This window comes from Geotrypetes seraphini, chromosome 6, assembly GCF_902459505.1.
Source record: "Geotrypetes seraphini chromosome 6, aGeoSer1.1, whole genome shotgun sequence".
Lineage (NCBI taxonomy): Eukaryota > Metazoa > Chordata > Amphibia > Gymnophiona > Dermophiidae > Geotrypetes > Geotrypetes seraphini.
Window position 1 is genome coordinate 222,708,042 of NC_047089.1, and position 19,162 is coordinate 222,727,203.

At 42.4% G+C, this 19,162-nt stretch overlaps 1 protein-coding gene across 1 annotated transcript in view; it reads left to right on the forward strand.

The window, feature by feature from the left end:
• The window catches only part of LOC117362955 (inositol polyphosphate-5-phosphatase A-like), a 101,179-nt gene that overhangs the window by 73,382 nt on the left and 8,635 nt on the right, over positions 1 to 19,162 (forward strand). The window contains exons 9-11 of the mRNA XM_033950045.1: positions 13,448 to 13,532; positions 17,638 to 17,730; positions 18,629 to 18,716. Coding sequence (XP_033805936.1) covers positions 13,448 to 13,532; positions 17,638 to 17,730; positions 18,629 to 18,716 — 266 coding nt within the window. The remainder of the gene's footprint in view (positions 1 to 13,447; positions 13,533 to 17,637; positions 17,731 to 18,628; positions 18,717 to 19,162) is intronic.

The following is a 19,162-nucleotide window of genomic DNA, read 5'->3' on the forward strand; positions in this document are numbered from 1 at the left end:
ATAATTGGACTGGTCACTGGTAGAAGTAAGCTGCTGTACTAGCACAATCGTGGCAGGATGGCACACTGGGAACCCCCCTGGCCTCATACTGGGTGTCATCCTTTCTTGCATACTCCTGCCACTGTTCCCTGTCCTCCCATTTTCTTTCTTCATGTTTTCAGAGCTTTTTAGATGGTTTACATGTTATAGTGAATAAACGTGTTTGCATTAAATTGTACTATTCTATAAATTGTACCTTAGGTTAGTCGCCAGTGGGCACCTTACCAGCACCTAATTTGAGTGTAAAAGATCATTTAAAAAAACAAATAAAAGCAGTTAAGAAAAAAATGAAGACGCCTACCAGCACCTAAAAAAAAAAAAAAAAGGTGCCTGCATCGCGGCTACAGAAGTGCTTTATGGAGAAGTGGCAGTAGGCATCATAAAGCAATTCTGTAGATGCGATTCAAGTGAAAGGTAGGTGCCAGAAATGTAGGCCTTGAAAACCCTGGCCTACATTTCTGGTACCTACCTTTCACGAAGCTGTGATTCTACAAACGGCGCTGATGCGTAACTGATAAGTGATCGGCGACTGTTTTTTAGGTGGCTTCTGTTACCAGTGCCGTTTGTAGAATCTGACCCTCTGTGTTTGCTTTACAATGTCAACTTTGCATAAGTGTAAATGTCGCAGCAGCGGCATATCAGTGGGAGAATAAGAGCCTCCACTTTCTGCTCAGGCCAACCTAGCAGCAACAACACACTACCACCAGCTGAAAACACCTTCGGTCTGGCAAACCCTTGACCTAGAACCAAGCCTGTGTGGAGTGCTGGCTGGAAGCATTGCTGCTGTTGGCTGTTCTGACAGCCCAAGGGTCCAGTGGTCTGAGCAGGTCTGGGGCTTGAAGTTACCCTCAGCTAAGGTATATACATGTCGATAGGTAAAATGATTTAACAGACCAGTTAAATTACTTGTTTGGAGCTATCTGCTAATTTTCAGCAGCACTTAAATATCATCACTGCTGAGCATTGAGTATGTCTGGTAGCCCTCTAGAAATAATTAATAGTAGTAGTGGTGTTGAAAACCGGCCATTTTAAGAGCATTCCAGGAGCAGAGTCAGCTCTTGGCCAGTTAAATGCTGCAGTTGGTGGCAGTTTGGAGGATCGATATCGCAGCAGGATAGCCAATCTCTCCTGCCAAGACATGAATCCCCAACCCCTCCTGCCCCGACACAGCCCCCCACCACCCCCGATCAGCCAAGGTAACTGCATAAGTGAGACTGCATAAAGTCATATCTTTATGTTGTAACCAATGGCTGGCTAAGTGTTAAATATCGACTTAACCAGCTCTGTATTAGCCAGTTTCGCAAAACTGAATATTCTGTGCCAAAGCCCAGACATGGCCCGACACTGAATATCTGGGAATAATTTCAGTCACCAAAATGCTCACTACTATCAACTGAGTACTGACCCGTCAATTTTTAAGTTTGGTGGAAAGCAGAGAGCATAGAATAAATGTCGTCCACTCATCTCACCAGCTGGCCCACCCCAAAATTGCCTTTCTACTATACCACTGGTCCATAGACATTGAGATTTACTCAGCCCCAAGCAATGTAAGAATTTAACAAATTGCCCCCACTGCCACCCTATCAGGTATAAATAATAAAGTAAAAAACATTTTTTAGTGGAAAGGGGACATAGGAGAAAGAGTCCTGAAAACCAATCTGCTTAAATGTGGAGGTGGAAAAGGCATCATGAACAGTCAGAAACAAGTTTCCTGTAGCAAGCTCAAAACTTATTTCCATGGAGAAAATTCATAAATGTTTCCAAAGACACTTTATAATGCAGAGGCATTGATTTTTTAAAAGGGAAGCAAACAAATTAGTGTGAAAATCCCAAGTGAGAAGATCATAGATACAATTGGAAAGGAAATGCCCGGGAGAGGCAGAAGCAGCAATGGAAAAAATCACAAACAGAAGTGAGAAAATGATGAATCTGGGAAACTGCAGGCACTCTCTCTCTCTCTCTTCCATACCCTAAGGAAGTATCTACAGTACAACTTTTTTTACACTTTAATTTTTATTGCCACTTCTCAATCCTTTTAGGTTTCACCCAGACAACTTCCATGGAATGCTTTCAGCCCCAACTTCCCCCTCTACAAAATAGGTTATTAGTTTAAGTTACGCCAAACTAAATATCTCATATCCCCTACAATCTATCCCATGCTCCCTTCCCCAGTTTGAGAACCACTTAACTATGGTACTCGTCCTCACATAAAAAGACCAAAAGACGAAATGCCAGCTCCATACGTACATCATCTGGAACATTTGTTAATGCAAACACGTTTATAGAGACGTGACCCCCCTACCCCCACTAAAATATGGCAGGAGGGAGCCCAACCCCTCCTATCCTGACGAACCCCCCCACGACCGCCCCCCCGAATCTCCAATTGGCCCCCCAAACTCCACGACATCCCCCAACATCTGGCGACACCCCACCCCCAGCACCCCCCTTACCTAAAATCTTTTAGCCAGCCGGACGGCTCCCAAGCCTGGCAGGCCCGCCATCCGCCGAATGGTGGGCCATAGGGCCGGAATTGGCGGGGCCTTAGGCACATGGCGGAATTGGCGGGCCTTAGGCACATGGGGCCAACCCAGCTCCTTCCTGCCCAGATCTGATTGGGGGTGGTGGGGGGCTGTGTCGGGGTAGGAGGGGTTGGGGGGATCATGTCTTGGCAGGAGAAATTGGCTATCCTGCCGCGATATCGATCCTCCAAACTGCCGCCAACTGCGACACTTTGAGGGGAGGATCGCGGCAGGGGAGATGCTTCATCTCTCGTGCTGCGATCCTCACCCTGAAGTGCTGCGGTTTGCGGCAGTTCGGGTATTCATCATCGCGGCAGGGGAGATGAGCCATCTCTCCTGCCGCAATTGTTATTGGGAGTGGGGTGGATTCTGTAACCGGTGTTCTTTTTCACAGACACCGGTTACAGAATCCAGCTTTTAGGGGAAGGAATGTCAGGATGCAAAGATATTTATAGTCCCGGATTTTGCCAAGGAAACTGCATATAAAAGAAAACAGCTATTAGAATTACGCCCACAATTGAGAGCAATGGGTGCCAGGTTTGGATTAGTATACCCGGCTATAATGCGGGTGACTCATAACAACAAAACTCTAAGTTTTGAAGAAGCAGGGAAGTTAAAAGAATATATAGATAAATGTGAAAGCCCGATGAATACCTAAAATGAAAATGAAGATATTAATGAGAAGTCTGTTAATGTTTTAATAGTGTGATGCATAGGTTATGTTTATTTGACTTTATTCATAGCGGGGTATTGTTTTTGAATATAAAACTGTCATTTTCCATTACTTGAGACAGTTGACTGTGGGGATTGGCAACATTCTGAATTGAGCTCGAGGCAATTTAAATATGGGGAGTGGTAACATTCTGGATTGAGCTTGAGGAAACTTAACTGTGGAGAATGGCAGCATTCTGGACTGAGCTTGAGGCAATTTAACTGTGGGGATTGGTAACATTCTGGATTGAGCTTGAGGAAACTTAACTGTGGAGAATGGCAGCATTCTGGACTGAGCTCGAAGCAATTTGATTGTGAAGATTGGCAGCATTCTGGACTGAGCATGAGGCAATTTAACTATGGGGATTGGCAGCGTTATGGTTTGAGATGGAAGTAATTTAATTAAGGAGAATGGCATTATTCTGGACTGTGATTATGGTAATCCAACTGTGAAGATGGGAAGCATTCTGGACTGAGATTGAGGTAATGCAACTATGGAGATTGGCAGCGTTATGGTCTGAGATGGAGGTAATTTAATTGAAGAGACTGACAGCATTCTGGACTGAGCTCGTGACAATTTAAAGGTGGAGAATGGCAGCATTTTGGACTGAGATTGAGGCAATGCAGCTGTGGGGATTGGCAGTGTATAGTTGGAGATGGTGATAATTTAATTGAAGAGATTGGCAGCATTCTGGACTGAGTTCGCAGCAATTCAATTGTGGGGATTGGCAGCATTTTGGACTGAGTTTGAGGAAATTCAACCATGAGGATCGTCAGTATAATGGACTGAGCTAGAGGAAATTTACCTGTGGAGATTGACAACATTCTGGACTGAGCTTTGTGGTCAATGGAATTGAGAAAGTTGCTGAGTGATCTGCTGGATGTAGATTGGTAAAGACAGTTTAATGAAGAACGTCTGAATTGGAATAGTCTGGACTAGAGAGTTGCGCGGGGACAGAAATCCCACCCGTCCCCACCCGTCCCCGCCAAAGTCCCACCCGTCCCCACCCATCCCCGTGAGGACTCCCACCCGTCCCCACCCGTCCCCGCGAGGAATCCCTCCGTCCCCACCCGTCCCCGCGAGGAATCTCCTCCGTCCCCACCCGTCCCCGCGAGGAATCCCCTACGTCCCCGCCTGTCCCTATAAACTACAGAAATACTTATTTCATTTAATTATGCTACTGAATTAAAGGCTCTGGTAGAAACCCATTTAAAAATAAGCAAAAAGACTTTATTAATTTGGAAATATTAATTGGGAAGAATACATACTTTGTAAACGGGTTTCTACCAGAGCCTCTAATGTTTATAAATTTTTATCAACACAACTAATATACTACTTTATCCTTAAGCAAAAAAAAAAAAAAATAATAATTTTTTTCCTACCTTTATTGCCTGGTTTCTGCTTTCTTCATGTTCTCATTCAATTCCTTCCATCCACTGCCTCTCTTCTCTCTGTGTCTTCCATTTGCTCTGTTACTGTGCCTCTCCCTTTCTCCCCCCTCCCAAATTGGTCTGGCACCCATCTTTTTCCCTCCGCTTCCCCCATAGTCTGGCACCTCTGTCTTCTTCCCTGCCAGCGTCTTCTTCCCATTCCCTCTTCCCCATTTCCTTTCAGTGTCCTTCTCCCCCACCATCTTTCCCATGTCCTGTCAGGCAGCATCCTTCTCCCCTCTCTGTCTTCCCCATGTCCTTTCAGCGGCCTTCTCCCCCCTCTGTCTTCCCCATGTCCTTTCAGTGGCATTCTCCACCCCTTTGTCTTCCCCAGTGCTTTCAGGGTCCTTCCCCCCCCTTTCTCCCGTTTATCCCATGTCCTTTCAGCGTTCTTTTCCACCCCTTTGTCTTCCCCAGTACTTTCAGCGGCCTTCTCCCCCCTTAAGCGTCTTTTCTTCTCCACTCCACCTTTCCTCCCTCCCTGCCTCCACCTTTGTGGCGCTTTTGCACCCGACCGACAACAGAACAGGCCCGGTCGGACAAATCTCCCTGTCCTGTAGCCGCAAATCTAAATTACCTTCTTACAGCAGCTGGAGTAGTGAAGCTGCTGTAAGAGGTAATTTAGATTCGCGGCTACAGGGCAGGGAGATTTGTCGGCCGGGCCTGTTGTCGGTCGATCGGGGGATCTGACCGGCTGTGCACATTCTCCGGGGCGGTCCGCCCCCTCCCCCCTCTTTCGTAAGCCATTGCCTTCTCCCTATCTGCCCTGCCGCACACAGCCGACCGGAAGTCTTCCTGATGTCAGCGCTGACGTCGGAGGAAGGGAGGGCTTTGCTTAAGCCCTCCCTCTGACGTCAGCGCTGACATCGGGAAGATTTCCGTTCGGATGTGTGCTGCGACAGGGCAAGGAAGGAGAAGGAGACTACCCTCGCGGCTCGACCAACCCCGCTGCGATCCAACCCCGCAGGAACCCCGCGACCCTCGGAGGCGTCCCCACGGGATCCCCGCGACCCTAGGGGGCGTCCCCACGGGATCCCCGTGACCCAAAGGGGGAACCCGCGGGATCCCCGTCATCCCCGTTCCCGTGCAGCTCTCTAGTCTGGACTGCTGATCCATATAGAAGAGAGAAGATCTTTGATGTCTTCAAATGAGAAATATGAATGATGATATATAAATGCTGTTTAATTCTTGGAAAAATGGAAATGACTAATGTGTTAAATGATTATTCTAATTTTTGAAAGGGATTGAAGGGTAAATGTAAAGGGTTATTTATATAAGTGAGGAGGGGAATAGGAGTTAGGATTATAGTATTTGAAAGAAATAAAAGGGGAAGGGGGAAAAAAAAAAGGGAAAGAGAAAAAAAGGGAGAAGAGAAAGGGAAAAAAAAAGAAGAAAAAAAAAAGGGAAAAAAAATATAATAAAGGATATAAAAATGCCTTTGAAATTTATTTATAAGTTATTAATAGATTTTTTATAGAGTAATGGGGAAGGTTTGGGAAATACATATAAAAGATTGAAGTTTTTATTTCTTGTATGTTATATGAGATACTAAGGGTTAGATGAAAAAAAAAAGACAGGAGGAAAAGGAGAAGAGGAAGAAATTAAAAAAATAAATAAATACAGAAGGGGAAAAAAAAAATTCAAGGAATAAAGAAGGAAAAAAAAAATAAATATATATATATATATTTTTTTTTGTCTTTTCATTGCTAATAAGAAGTTATAGGGAAGCGGGTAGATTAAATATAATGTTGTCTGTGGGGAGTTTTTCTTTTACACAGTCAGTATGTGCGTTTCGAAGTCTTCATTTATGATGGGGGTGGGGAGGGAGGGGGATGGGTATTTGGGAGGGACAGAGAAGGTGGGGAGGGAGGGTAAGCTTATATTTTGGTTTAAGGGAAAAGGAAAAGTTTATAATATATGTTTGAGAAGGATATATTTATATATTATATTTTATTTATATAATGGGTTTTAAAATTTTTTCTTTGAACGTAAATGGCCTCAATCATCCAATAAAAAGGAAAAAGGTATTGTCATATATTAAGCAACAAAATATAGATATTTGTTTTCTGCAGGAGACACATTTGTCTGGAATAGAGTCTATGAAGCTGTCAGATAATTGGATAAAGCAATGTTTATATGCACCAGCGATAAAAAAGAAAGCAGGAGTAGCAATATTAATTAATAAAAAATGTCCAGCAACATTTAATATGGTTAAAGCAGATCCTCAAGGAAGGTGGTTACTTGTTGACATGAGCATGGGCAATAATACAATGGCGTTACTAAATGTGTATGCCCCTAATTCGAATCAAAGTGAATTCTTTAAATCTCTACAACAATTAATTTTGCCACTGGCTACTACTAATTTAGTGATGGCAGGGGATTTCAATGCTGTTATAGATCCAATAATGGATAAAAAGCCTAGTAGAATTATGAAATCAATGGGATTAGATAATTTGATACAATCATGTAATTTAAAAGATATATGGTGTATTCTTCATTTTAATGATCGGGAATTTACATTTTGTTCACATGTTCATCAATCGTTTTCAAGAATTGATTATATTTTTGTTTCAGATCAGATGGTACAGCAAGTTGTAAAAGCTGACATAGAACCAATAGTAATATCTGATCATGGTGGTGTGTGGATAGAAGTTAACTTAGTAGATCCAGATAATTCCAAACCTGTATGGAGGTTTGATAATACATTGATTGCTGATTCTAAATTTTGCACAGAATTTCAGAACAAAATTAGTGAATATTTTTTGTTTAATGATTTAGAGGAAATGTCGATTGAAATTTTATGGGATGCTTTCAAAGCAACGATGAGAGGACAAATTATATCATATTCTGCATATAAAAAGAAACAACTAAGGAAGCAATTTGTAAGTTTGGAAAAAGAAATTAAAAATTTAGAATTAAAATTGATTAACAAATGGGAACAAGCTACATTTCAAATATTGTTAAAAAAAATGTGAATATAATGAGATTTCCTCTGGATTAGTAAAGAAAGATATTTTTACTCAGCAAACGTTGTATTATGGTAGTGCAAATAAGGCTGGAAGACTATTGGCAAATTATTAAAAAAAAAAAAAAAAAGGAAGGAGAAAATAGGTATAATTAAAGATGAGTTAGGGAATTCTCATTCTCAAATTGGAAGTATATTAAAACAATTTTTGAAGTATTATAAGTCGCTGTATTCTTCTGAGTCTTATTTAAATAAAGAAAAAGATGGGTTGGACTTTTTGAGTTCAGTTGAAGGTCCTAAGGTTCCTGATCATATAAAAAGAAGTTTAGATGAACCTATATCACTAAAAGAATTACAAATGGCATTGAAATCCCTTAGAGCTGGGACCACTCCAGGTGGAGATGGATTTACGGTAGAGTTTTATAGAGAATTTCAAATTTCCCTTTTACCTTATTTATTAAAATTATATCAGGATCAACTGAATAAAGGTTGTATATCAGGCACTACGGCAGAATCTTTAACTATTGTTTTGCCAAAGCCAAATAAAGATCCAACATTGGTTTCAAACTACAGGCCTATATCTTTAATAAATGTAGATGGTAAATTATTAGCTAAGATTTTAGCATTAAGATTGGCTAAAGCTCTTCCGCATATAATAGGAATGACTCAAACTGGATTTGTTGCTCAAAGACACTCTTCTAATAATACTAGACTGGCATTTCAGATGTATTATTTAACAAAACAAATTAATGATCCGGCTTTTTCGGTATCACTAGATGCTGAGAAGGCTTTTGATCGTGTAGAATGGAATTTCATGTATCAAGCTATGGAGTGGTTTGGTATTGGATCCAGATTTATACAAATGATTCAAGCACTGTATAGCTCCCCAACTCTCGTTTATACATAAATAATAATTTTTCAGATGCTTTTAAATTGCAGAGGGGAGTTAGACAGGGTTGTCCATTATCTCCTTTGCTCTTTGATATAGTCCAATATCCCAGAACCCGAGGTGATTATAAACGGAGAACACAACGAAAGGCTGGTACAACTAGAGGTAAGCATAGAGGATGTCCACAGACAGATAGACAGACTAAAGAGCGACAAATCACCAGGTCCGGACGGCATCCACCCAAGGGTACTAAAAGAACTGAGAAACGAAATAGCAGAGACACTTCGCCAAATATGTAACCTCTCCCTAAAAACTGGGGAGATCCCAGAGGACTGGAAAATAGCAAATGTCACGCCCATCTTTAAGAAGGGATCAAGGGGTGACCCGGGAAACTACAGGCCTGTGAGCTTGACCTCGGTTCCTGGAAAGATGATGGAAGCAATGGTAAAGGACATAATCTGCGAACACATAGAAAACAATGGACAACTGAAGGCGAGCCAGCATGGCTTCTGCAAGGGAAGGTCGTGCCTCACGAACTTGCTGTACTTCTTTGAGGGAATAAACAGTCAGATGGATAAGGGTGAATCCATAGACATCATTTACCTTGACTTCCAAAAAGCCTTCGACAAGGTACCTCACGAACGGCTACTTAAAAAACTGTGGAACCACGGGGTGCAAGGGGATATCTACCGATGGATCAAACACTGGCTAGCGGGCAGGAAACAGAGGGTTGGAGTCAAGGGCCAATACTCAGATTGGCAATGGGTCACGAGCGGAGTTCCGCAGGGGTCGGTGCTGGGACCTCTACTATTCAATATATTTATTAACGATCTGGAGACGGGGACAAAATGTGAGGTTATCAAATTTGCTGATGACACCAAACTCTGCAGCAGGGTTAGAAACACGGAAGACTGCGAAGACCTGCAAAGGGACCTAACGAGACTGGAAGACTGGGCAAAAAAGTGGCAAATGAGTTTTAACGTAGAGAAATGCAAGGTCATGCATGTAAGAAAAAAGAACCCGATGTTCAACTACAAAATGGGTGGAACACTGCTAGGGGTGAGTAACCTGGAAAGGGACCTGGGGGTGATGGTCGACTCATCACTGAAACCATCGGTGCAATGTGCGACAGCCTCAAAGAAAGCAAACAGAATGCTGGGCATCATCAAAAAGGGTATCACAACCCGGACGAAGGAAGTCATCATACTGCTGTATCGCGCAATGGTGCGCCCGCACCTGGAGTACTGTGTTCAATACTGGTCGCCGTACCTCAAGAAGGACATGGCGGTACTCGAGGGAGTGCAGAGGAGGGCGACTAAGCTGATAAAAGGTATGGAAAATTTTCCATACGCTGACAGGTTAAAAATGCTGGGGCTGTTCTCCCTGGAGAAGAGGAGACTTAGAGGGGACATGATAGAAACCTTCAAAATCCTTAAGGGCATAGAGAGAGTAAATAAGGACAGATTCTTCAAACTGAGAGGAGCCACAAGCACTAGGGGTCACTCGGAGAAATTGAAAGGGGACAGGTTTAGAACAAATGCTAGAAAATTCTTTTTTACACAGAGGGTGGTAGACACATGGAACGCGCTTCCGGAGGAAGTGATAGGCCAGAACTCTGTACAGGGATTCAAGAAGGGTTTGGATAGGTTCCTGGAGGATAAAGGGATAGAGGAGTACAGATAGAACTTGAGGTAGGTTATAGAAGTGGTCAGAAACCACTTCACAGGTCGCAGACCTGATGGGCCGCGGCGGGAGCGGACCGCTGGGCGAGATGGACCTCGGTCTGACCCAGTGGAGGCAACTTCTTATGTTCTTATGTTCTTATGGTATATATGTATGAATAGAAAAGTAAAGGGGTAAAATTATTGGAAATATGTTGTTATGAAATATTAGGGGATATATGTACTATGATGAGATATATTTGTTGTGCATTAATGTATATAATAAAATGAAAAAAGAGTTTGAGGAAGAAAGGGTGGGGGGAGGGATGGGTTAAAGTATGATTAATTGTATTAAGGAAGAGGGATGTCTAAGTATGTATATGTTTGGATAGATTATTTTATTGATATGGGAAGGGATGGGAGGTGGGTGGGGGGGAATTAAAACATGTATAATAATATTGTGTAAGAATGTCAAGTGAGTTATGTGAATTAATTGTAATAATATTGTACACTTGTTGAGAGAAATAAAAAGGAATAAAGATTTAAAAAACAAAAAACAAAACAAAACATTATTCTAAGGCACATAGTGCATGGCATGGTCATTCTCTCTTAGACGAGAGGTCAGTGAAGGAGCATAGCAGCTGGTTCTTTCAACATAATGGACACCCACTCAGCTGTAATAATGTTATGCCCTTGAAGAGAGGGAAGAAATGTTCCAGCTACATCATCACATCATAATATTTAGTATTACAACTCTTCTGAATAGAACTCGGGAACACATTAAAGATAACACACTTAAAGCCCAGTATAACTACTTTAAACGGTGAAAAACAAAACCATCCAGTTTTGAGTATCATGCAACACAACCAGCCTGAACTACGTCAGCAGTCTGACTTGCTGTCCTGGCAGCAGTCAATTCAGTACTTGCAACCAAAATGATCAGTTCAGGTTTTCTGTCACTGTGATAATGTAGAATCTGACTGCTGGTGCTGGAGGTGGCCTTTTCCTTTCATTACTCATTGCCATTTAGGCCTGCCTCGTGTACCATTTTCAGACCTGAAATGCTGCATAGGCTGTTGATTTGTGCCAGTTATAGGAAAGAGTTCCCTTTTCACTTCAGCATTAGAGTGTATTTGCTGTAAAAAGAAGGGCAAATAGGTGTTTCCATCAATATTTTATGCTGGAAACCTGAAAATGTGCTGTCAATGGTTGGAGATCCAATTGCCTTTTGAGAGTGACTGCAGCCAAGTCTTGGTAAATTTCAATATGTTAAACAGTCTCACAGAGAGTGTTCTGCTTTTCTTGCTGCCTAAAGCACACAGTTCTTCAGTTTATAATCCTGGAAGCATGCCATGATGTCTCTAGGCTTAATATTTCTCGGGGAGCCTAGGGCTCTATGAGCCCTGTCTAATTTTATAGCTGCACAGTCCATTTTTTTTGTGAACCCTCTGACAACAGGGAGCATAGTATCTGCTGCATCACATGTTCACTATTACTATAAGTTGGTGTATCTGGTATGCCTTGAAAATGCAAATTTACACGTAATTCTGTTTTCTAGCTTCCCCAGCATTTGCTGGGACATATTGCGAGCATCATGGAACTGCTTTTGCAAACTATGTGTTCTATTGAACCCGCTTGCTCTTCTAAGCACTGCTTGGCATCTTCTATTCAGTTGGCATATCTGGTGTGCCTTGAAAATGCAAATTTATGCTACTTCTGTTCTCTAGCTTCTTTGGCATTTGCTGGGACATTTAGTGGCTTAGTTCACTGATCTCACCATGAAGATCAGCCCCCAAAGAGGTAAGTTTGCCACACACCGCTTTCAGATCAGTCATTATCTCCAGCAACCAGCAATTTCCTGTAACGGCTCTTTAGGACAAGGACAGATTCTTCAAACTGTGGGGAACCACGAGCACTAGGGGTCACTCGGAGAAATTGAAAGGGGACAGGTTCAGAACAAATGCTAGGAAGTTCTTTTTTACCCAGAGGGTGGTAGACGCATGGAACGCTCTTCCAGAGGTTGTGATAGGCCAGACCACAGTACAGGGGTTCAAGGAAGGTTTGGATAGGTTCCTAAAGGATAAAGGGATTGAGGGGTACAGATAGAAGCAGAGGTAGGATATAAAAATGGTCAAATCACTTCACAGGTCAAAGGATCTGGTGGGCCACCACGGGAGCGGACCACTGGGCGTGATGGACCTCTGGTCTGACCCAGTGGAGGCAACTTCTTATGTTCTTATGTTCTATTTTCACAGCTTTGGTCTCAAAATGTTCTTGTGATATAAATAGATAATTCTGGTGTGTAGCATGGGGAGCCGTTAAGGCCTTGTTATCCATGTGGTTCACCATCGCATTACTTGAGTATCTAAACCCAGATAAATCCATACTAAAATATTTGTTCAAGATTTCTGGTAACATAGTAGATGATGGCAGATAAAGACCCGAATGATCCATCCAGTCTGCCCAACCTGATTCAATTTAAATTTTTTTAAAAAATTTCTTCTTAGCTATTTCTGGGCAAGAATCCAAAGCTCTACACGGTACTATGCTTGGGTTTCAACTGCCAAAATCTCCATTAAAACCTACTCCATCCCATCTAAACCCTCCCAGCCATTGAAGCCCTCTAAAGCAAAGCCAATAATAATTGCAGTTCACTGAGGGAATCGCCTCGATAACTCCTGATTCCTGAGTTTGCAAAAGAAAGTGTAATGAGGGAGCTCAGAGCTCCTCACTCAAGCAGCTCTTGATGGATGTCACTCCTCAATCTATATTCTTTTGAGACATGGCCTTTAGATTTGGAGACAACTCTGTATTCCTATGTCTATCCCATGAGCCCTTCAGTCCTAGAGATTACTCTCTCCTTATCCCTGTGCCTGTCCACTGAGCCTTCCAGTCCTAGAGGTGACAGAATCCTTATCCCTGTGCCCATCCTCTGAGTCCTCTAGTCCTAGAGGACCATCTCCTCAGCCGTCTGTCCTGGAGGTGATAGAGGGATGAGGGGTAAGGATTGAGGGAATTTTTTTCTTCTTTTTTTTCTTTAATTGAATCTCTGATAAGTCTTGAATATTTTCCCAGATTTTTTAACAACAGTTTAGAGGGGAATGTTAAATTATAGGAATGAATCCTTTATTTCTGTAGATTCTGGCCCAGACCAACAAGATTGTTTACATATAGAGCTGCACCTTCATGGTTCTAGTAACACCTAAAGTAATATTGACCTTTTCAATTCCAGGTTACATGACCAGCGCTTTCCACTCCTGCCATTCTTTGTCTTTGGGGACTTTAACTTTCGGTTAGATGTTCGAAGCCTTCTCCAGGTAAGATGCAATCTCGGCAAGGTCAGTGAATTGCTGTATGTTCTCAAGGGGAAGAGAATAAATGTATTTTTTTAAATACTGCTGTCTTGTATATGTATAAACAATAGGAGCAATTCATAGGCAGACGTTGTGCATGTGAAACCAGTGTCCACATCAGTGATTCTATAGATACTATTAGAAAGATGCAGGGGAACATTATAAGAGGGCTTATCAATTGCTAATTGAGAAAACCCACATATAAATTGTTTACATTGTCTGTGAAAAACTTGAGCAATATATAAGGTTTATCTAGAGACAAAACAGTGACACAGAACTGTAATTCTACTCTTTACACCTGATGCCAAGTTTATGAATAACATTTTAAAACATGTTTTATTAAGTTATTTATATTACATCATGTATACTGTAATAAATACAGACTACCTTAGCATCCCACCCACAGCAGCCTGGACAAGCGGGAATGTTTTTCCTTTCCTACCAGCATATAAAGGTAGAGAGCTGAAACATAGAAACATGATGGCAAATGAAGGCCAAATGGTCCATCCAGTATGTCCATTCACAGTAACCGTTACCTCTTCCTCTCTCTAAGAGATCCCACGTGCCTATCCCACACTTTCTTGAATTCAGACACAGTGTCTCAGTCTTCACCACCTCTTCGGCAACCAACCCAACCTTACCTCTGACTCTCTCACCCCAGTCCCAACACTCTACTGTAACGTCACATCAGTCCGAAATAAGACCCAAATACTAAAAGATTTACTCGGAGACTTCGATCTTCTTCGGTAAATACAGATGCAAAAAAATGTGTTCAGTGTGTTGGCAATTGCTTTGTCCTCTTTTAGCGTTCCCTTTATTCTATGGTCATCCAACGGTCCCACCGCTTCCTTCGCGGGTCGTTTCCCCTTAATATATCGAAAGAACGGCTTGAAGTTCTTCACCTCCTTAGCTACTTTTTCCTCGTAGTCTCTTTTGGCCCCTTTTACCGCCTTCGGAAAATTGCGAGCCATGGAATCGAGGGTGAAATACTCATGTGGATTAAAAACTGTCTGGAGCATAGGAAACAGAGAGTGGGGGTAAATGGACAATACTCGGACTGGAAAAGCATCACCAGTGGGGTGCTGCAGGGCTCGGTGCTCTTTAACATCTTTATTTCTGATCGACAAGTCGATGAAGCCGTCCATGCAATGTGCGGCGGCGGCAAAAAGGGCAAACAGAATGCTAGGAATGATAAAGAAGGGGATCATGAACAGATCAGAGAAGGTTATCATGCTGCTGTACCGGGCCATGGTGCGTCCTCACCTGGAGTATTGCGTCCAGCACTGGTCGCCGTACACGAAGAAGAACACGGTACTACTTGAAAGGGTCCAGAGAAGAGCAACTAAGATGGTTAAGGGGTTGGAGGAGCTGCTGTACAGCAAAAGATTAGAGAAACTGGGCCTCTTCTCCCTCGAACAGAGGAGATTGAGAGGGGACATATGGAATGAGGACCAAATAGCCACTTTGCAGATTTCTTCAATAGAGGCAGAGCGAAAATGAGCTACCAAGGCAGCCATAGCCCATATATTGTGGGATGTTCCACAAACTTGTAGTATGAGACCAGCCTGAATATACGCCAGCCTGAGTATATACCAGCCAAGTGGAGATGGTTCTTTTGGAAACAGTAACTCCTAGCTGATTAAGATCAAAGGGAACAAAAAGCTGCATTCCCACTGTTCAAAGTGTGAAGGGCTGCTTCTCTAGGATGGGAATATGGCTTTGGAAAGAAAACAGATAAAATGATGGTAATGATAAAATGAGGTAGAATTCTGAAAACTATTTTAGGGAGAAATTTTGGATGTGCTCGAAGGCCTACCCTGTCATGATAGAACCTCGTATAGGGATGATCCGATACAAGGGCTTGAAGTTTACTCACATGGCATGAAGATGTGAGGGCTATGAGAAAGCAAAGTTGCTTACCTGTAACAGGTGTCCTCCGTAGACAGCAGGAGAATGCAGCCACACTTGCTGGTGAAGTCCCCAGATTCAGTATAACTTTTTTTTTTTTCCTACTGAGCATGTGCGAGATGCCTTGCCTCTGGGAGCCCACCCCTTAAACTATCAGTTATGTTACTAGCTGAGAAAAACTATCTGATAAGTGGGGATGGTGGGCTGGCAAGTGTGGCTGCATTCCCCTGCTGTCTATGAAGAACACCTGTTTAAGGTAAGCAACTTTTGCTTTCTCTGGAGACAAGAAGGGGACATGCAGCCACACTTGCTGGTGAGTCCCAAACTTAATTCTGAAATGGGTGGAGGTATAAAACTTATAGTGCAAATAAATTTCAGAGGACAGACTGTCCAAACTGAGTATCTTGCGCTGAACTTTGATCCAGATAATAGTGCTTAGTGAAAGTTGCTGCTATGCAGATATCTTGAAGTGGAACTGATCTCAAATTTGCAACCAAAGAAGCTGTAGCTTGTACTTGGTGTGTTCCAATATGTCCTGGAGGAGAAAAGTGAATAATCCATGAAGATATAGTTCGTTTAGCTACTGCATTTCCTTGAGTCGCTAAATTGAAAGAGACAAAAAGTTGGTTAGTAGTATGGAGGGGTGCAGTTTTATCTAGGTAAAATAAAAGCACCCTCCTACAATTTAGGGTGTGAAAACTTGGTTCTGCTGAAGACAAATGTGGAGGAGGAAAAAACGATGGTAATGTAATAGACTGATTGATATGAAAGTCTGTCGTTATTTTTGGAAGAAACTTTGGATGAGTGCACAGTTGCAGTTCACTAACTCTATGCTGATGTAAGAGCTATGAGAAATGCTGTTTTCCACATAAGAAAGGGCAATGTAGCAGATCCCAGAGGTTCAAAAGGATCCTTCATCAAATGGTCCAAAACAACATTGAGGTCCCAGGTCGGAGGTGGGATGTGGCATGGAAGCCGGATATTAAGACCTCAGAGGAAATGAGATATCAAAGGATTCTGTGAAATCAGTTTCCCATCCAGTAAGTAATGGCTGAAAGATAGAATCGTACCGAATTGGTTTTGAGCCTGGAATCTGATAAGTGTAGCAAATAAGTTAAAATGTGATCAATTGCCATTGATCCAGAGGGCCTTGTCTTCTCCCTCCCAGTGAGATTCTCCTTAGGTACATCTCACTTGTCTAGACTGTTATGGCTGGGATTCTAAATAAGGTGACGTAGGCATACCTGTTAATTTCCTTCCTTTAGTCCAGCCATACCAGTATGGGACCTGCCCTGGAAAACTGTGGCCTGGAGACTCCCTGGGCTCTCTGCTTTTCTTTCACTGCATATGTAGTTTAGGTTAGAGATTAATTATGGAATTTATGCCGCGCAGATGGGGTTTTGGGGTAGCCTACAGGACCTTATGCTGTTTTGGCAGTGCCATACTGGAAAGTTCCAGCAAGGCAGCAGCCTATATCCCGGTGATATCAGTGGAGATTTCAGCTCACTACCTCCATTTGTTGATATGGAAGGGTACACAATCCCACTTGTCCAATTGGTTTGGCTGGACTAGGAGAAAATAAATTAACAGATATAACTAAATTTCACCTTTATTTTTATTCCTGAATCTTTTTATGGTTTGTGCTATTTTTGTATAACTTTGTCTCTCTACTTTGCACCATCTTTTCACCGACTTACAAACTGGGCAGTTTTCAGACAGCCCTTTTACTTAGGTGGATTGTGTTTCAAAACTTCTTTCTCTTGTGCCCATTGTGGTGTTTTATAATGGCTGGGTTACTCATCCTAATTAGCATAAAGCCTCCAGTACACTTCTCCCTCTGTATTTGCGGTTTTTAGTTTGCTGGCTTCTCCTTCCCAATTACATCAGTTTGCATAGAGAGATCGCCGATTCCAAGCGTTTACAGAGAAAATCGCTGATTCTCAGCGCTTTCTTCACCATGTTTTACCTCTACTTCAGGAACAGGCCAGGTCTCCCATCATATTCACGATGGTTTTTAATAGAAAACAGCGAATAACATATGAAAAAGTTATCTGTATTCACGGGTCTGTTAATCCCCTATCACAGCGAATACAGAGGGAGAAGTGTACTGGATTCTGTGCCATTTGCCAGAGTTAGATTTTTATTCTCTATTTCTCTCTAGAATTTCTGCAGCAGTGGAAGGTTACAGAGGGAGAGATATGACAGTGACGGCAAGGTGGAGAAGATCATCTGTGAAGAGAAGAGTAGTCATAAGGTAGCAAAACCAGAGGAGTGCTGATAATATTTCAGATTGAGAACCAGTGACCACTTGGAAAAGCTTAAACCCCGAGGGCTTGATTCTATAAAAGGTGCCTAACCGTTCCTAACTTGTGGGCGCCGATCCGCGAAGTTGTCAATCAACCGTCCTTTATAGAATCATACCTAGCGGTGCCTAGGTATCCTTAGGTATCGCTAGTTGTCGTTGAGGTAGGTGCCAGTATATTAGTCCTAGGTTAACCACACCTATTATCTGCCCAAACCACGGCTACTTTCTAGGTAGGTGCCGTTAGGCATCGAAGGGCACTGCGTGGATATCTGCGTGCAACCCCAATTAGTAATTTAAAAATTTGTTTTTAATTGTTTTTTAATAACATGGCCAATTACCATGCTATTTAAACAATTAAAAAACAATTTAGTTATGTGTGGATTTTAGTTAGGTGTTGCTAGGCGTCCACAATTAAGGCACCGTTTATAGAATTGGGCTCTGAATGTCTTCTTTCAGAAGAAAAGTGGTTGATGGGATGGGAAGTTTCTGCTAGTTTCATCTAAAATTGAGAGGTCAATTTTCAAACGGCACAAACATTTTGTGCTGTGTTGGAGGTCTAAGTGCTGGTTTCAATTTGTTTGCAACAGAATTCCACGCACAAAAATATGGGCCTCTTCTATCAAACTGCGCTAGCAGTTTTTAGCGCAGAGAGCGGTGCTGAATGGCTCGCGCTGCCATTCAGTGTGGCTCACCGTGCTACAAACTGCTAGCGCAGTTTGATAGAAGAGGCCCTATGTGTGCACTCTGGTACACCTATACAGTATAATCTCGTTATAACGGACTTCAAGGGACCTGGTAAAACAGTCTGTTATATCCAGAGTTGCATTTTTTTTTCAATTTTATTTAGGTTAACTTGAAACAGCGTTCAATCAATGAACAACAGTCACTGTACAACCATATCAGCAATATCAAGAACAAAACCCAGCAAAACACTGGTATGTCACGAAATGATTGCAAAACCAGAACACTAAAAGATGTTCTAAAGCATTATGTCATACTGTACTGGAAAGAAAAATACTCTGTCATTTTCTTCTGGGCTGCATTTTGATACTATATCACCGGAGGATTCTCTGGCTGGTGTGTCAGCCAGCAGTGGGGAGGCCCGGGGTTCCCTTACTGCTGAAGGCAATAGGGATTCCACTGACATTGTGTTGGTGGTTTTCTGGGGATTCCCTTATCGTGGTTTTACCTTTTCAGGCCTCTTCAGCATGTTCGACCTTGGGTGATTTTTTTTCAGCAGGTTCTTCTTATTTGGCGGGAAACTCTGCCATTTTGGCTGAGTCTTCTGCTGAGCTCCCAACTAGATTGGAGAGACAGGAACAAGTCTTGTTGGCCTCTTCCTTGGTGGTAGAGTGTGATTCCTATTCAGCCATGGGGTTTT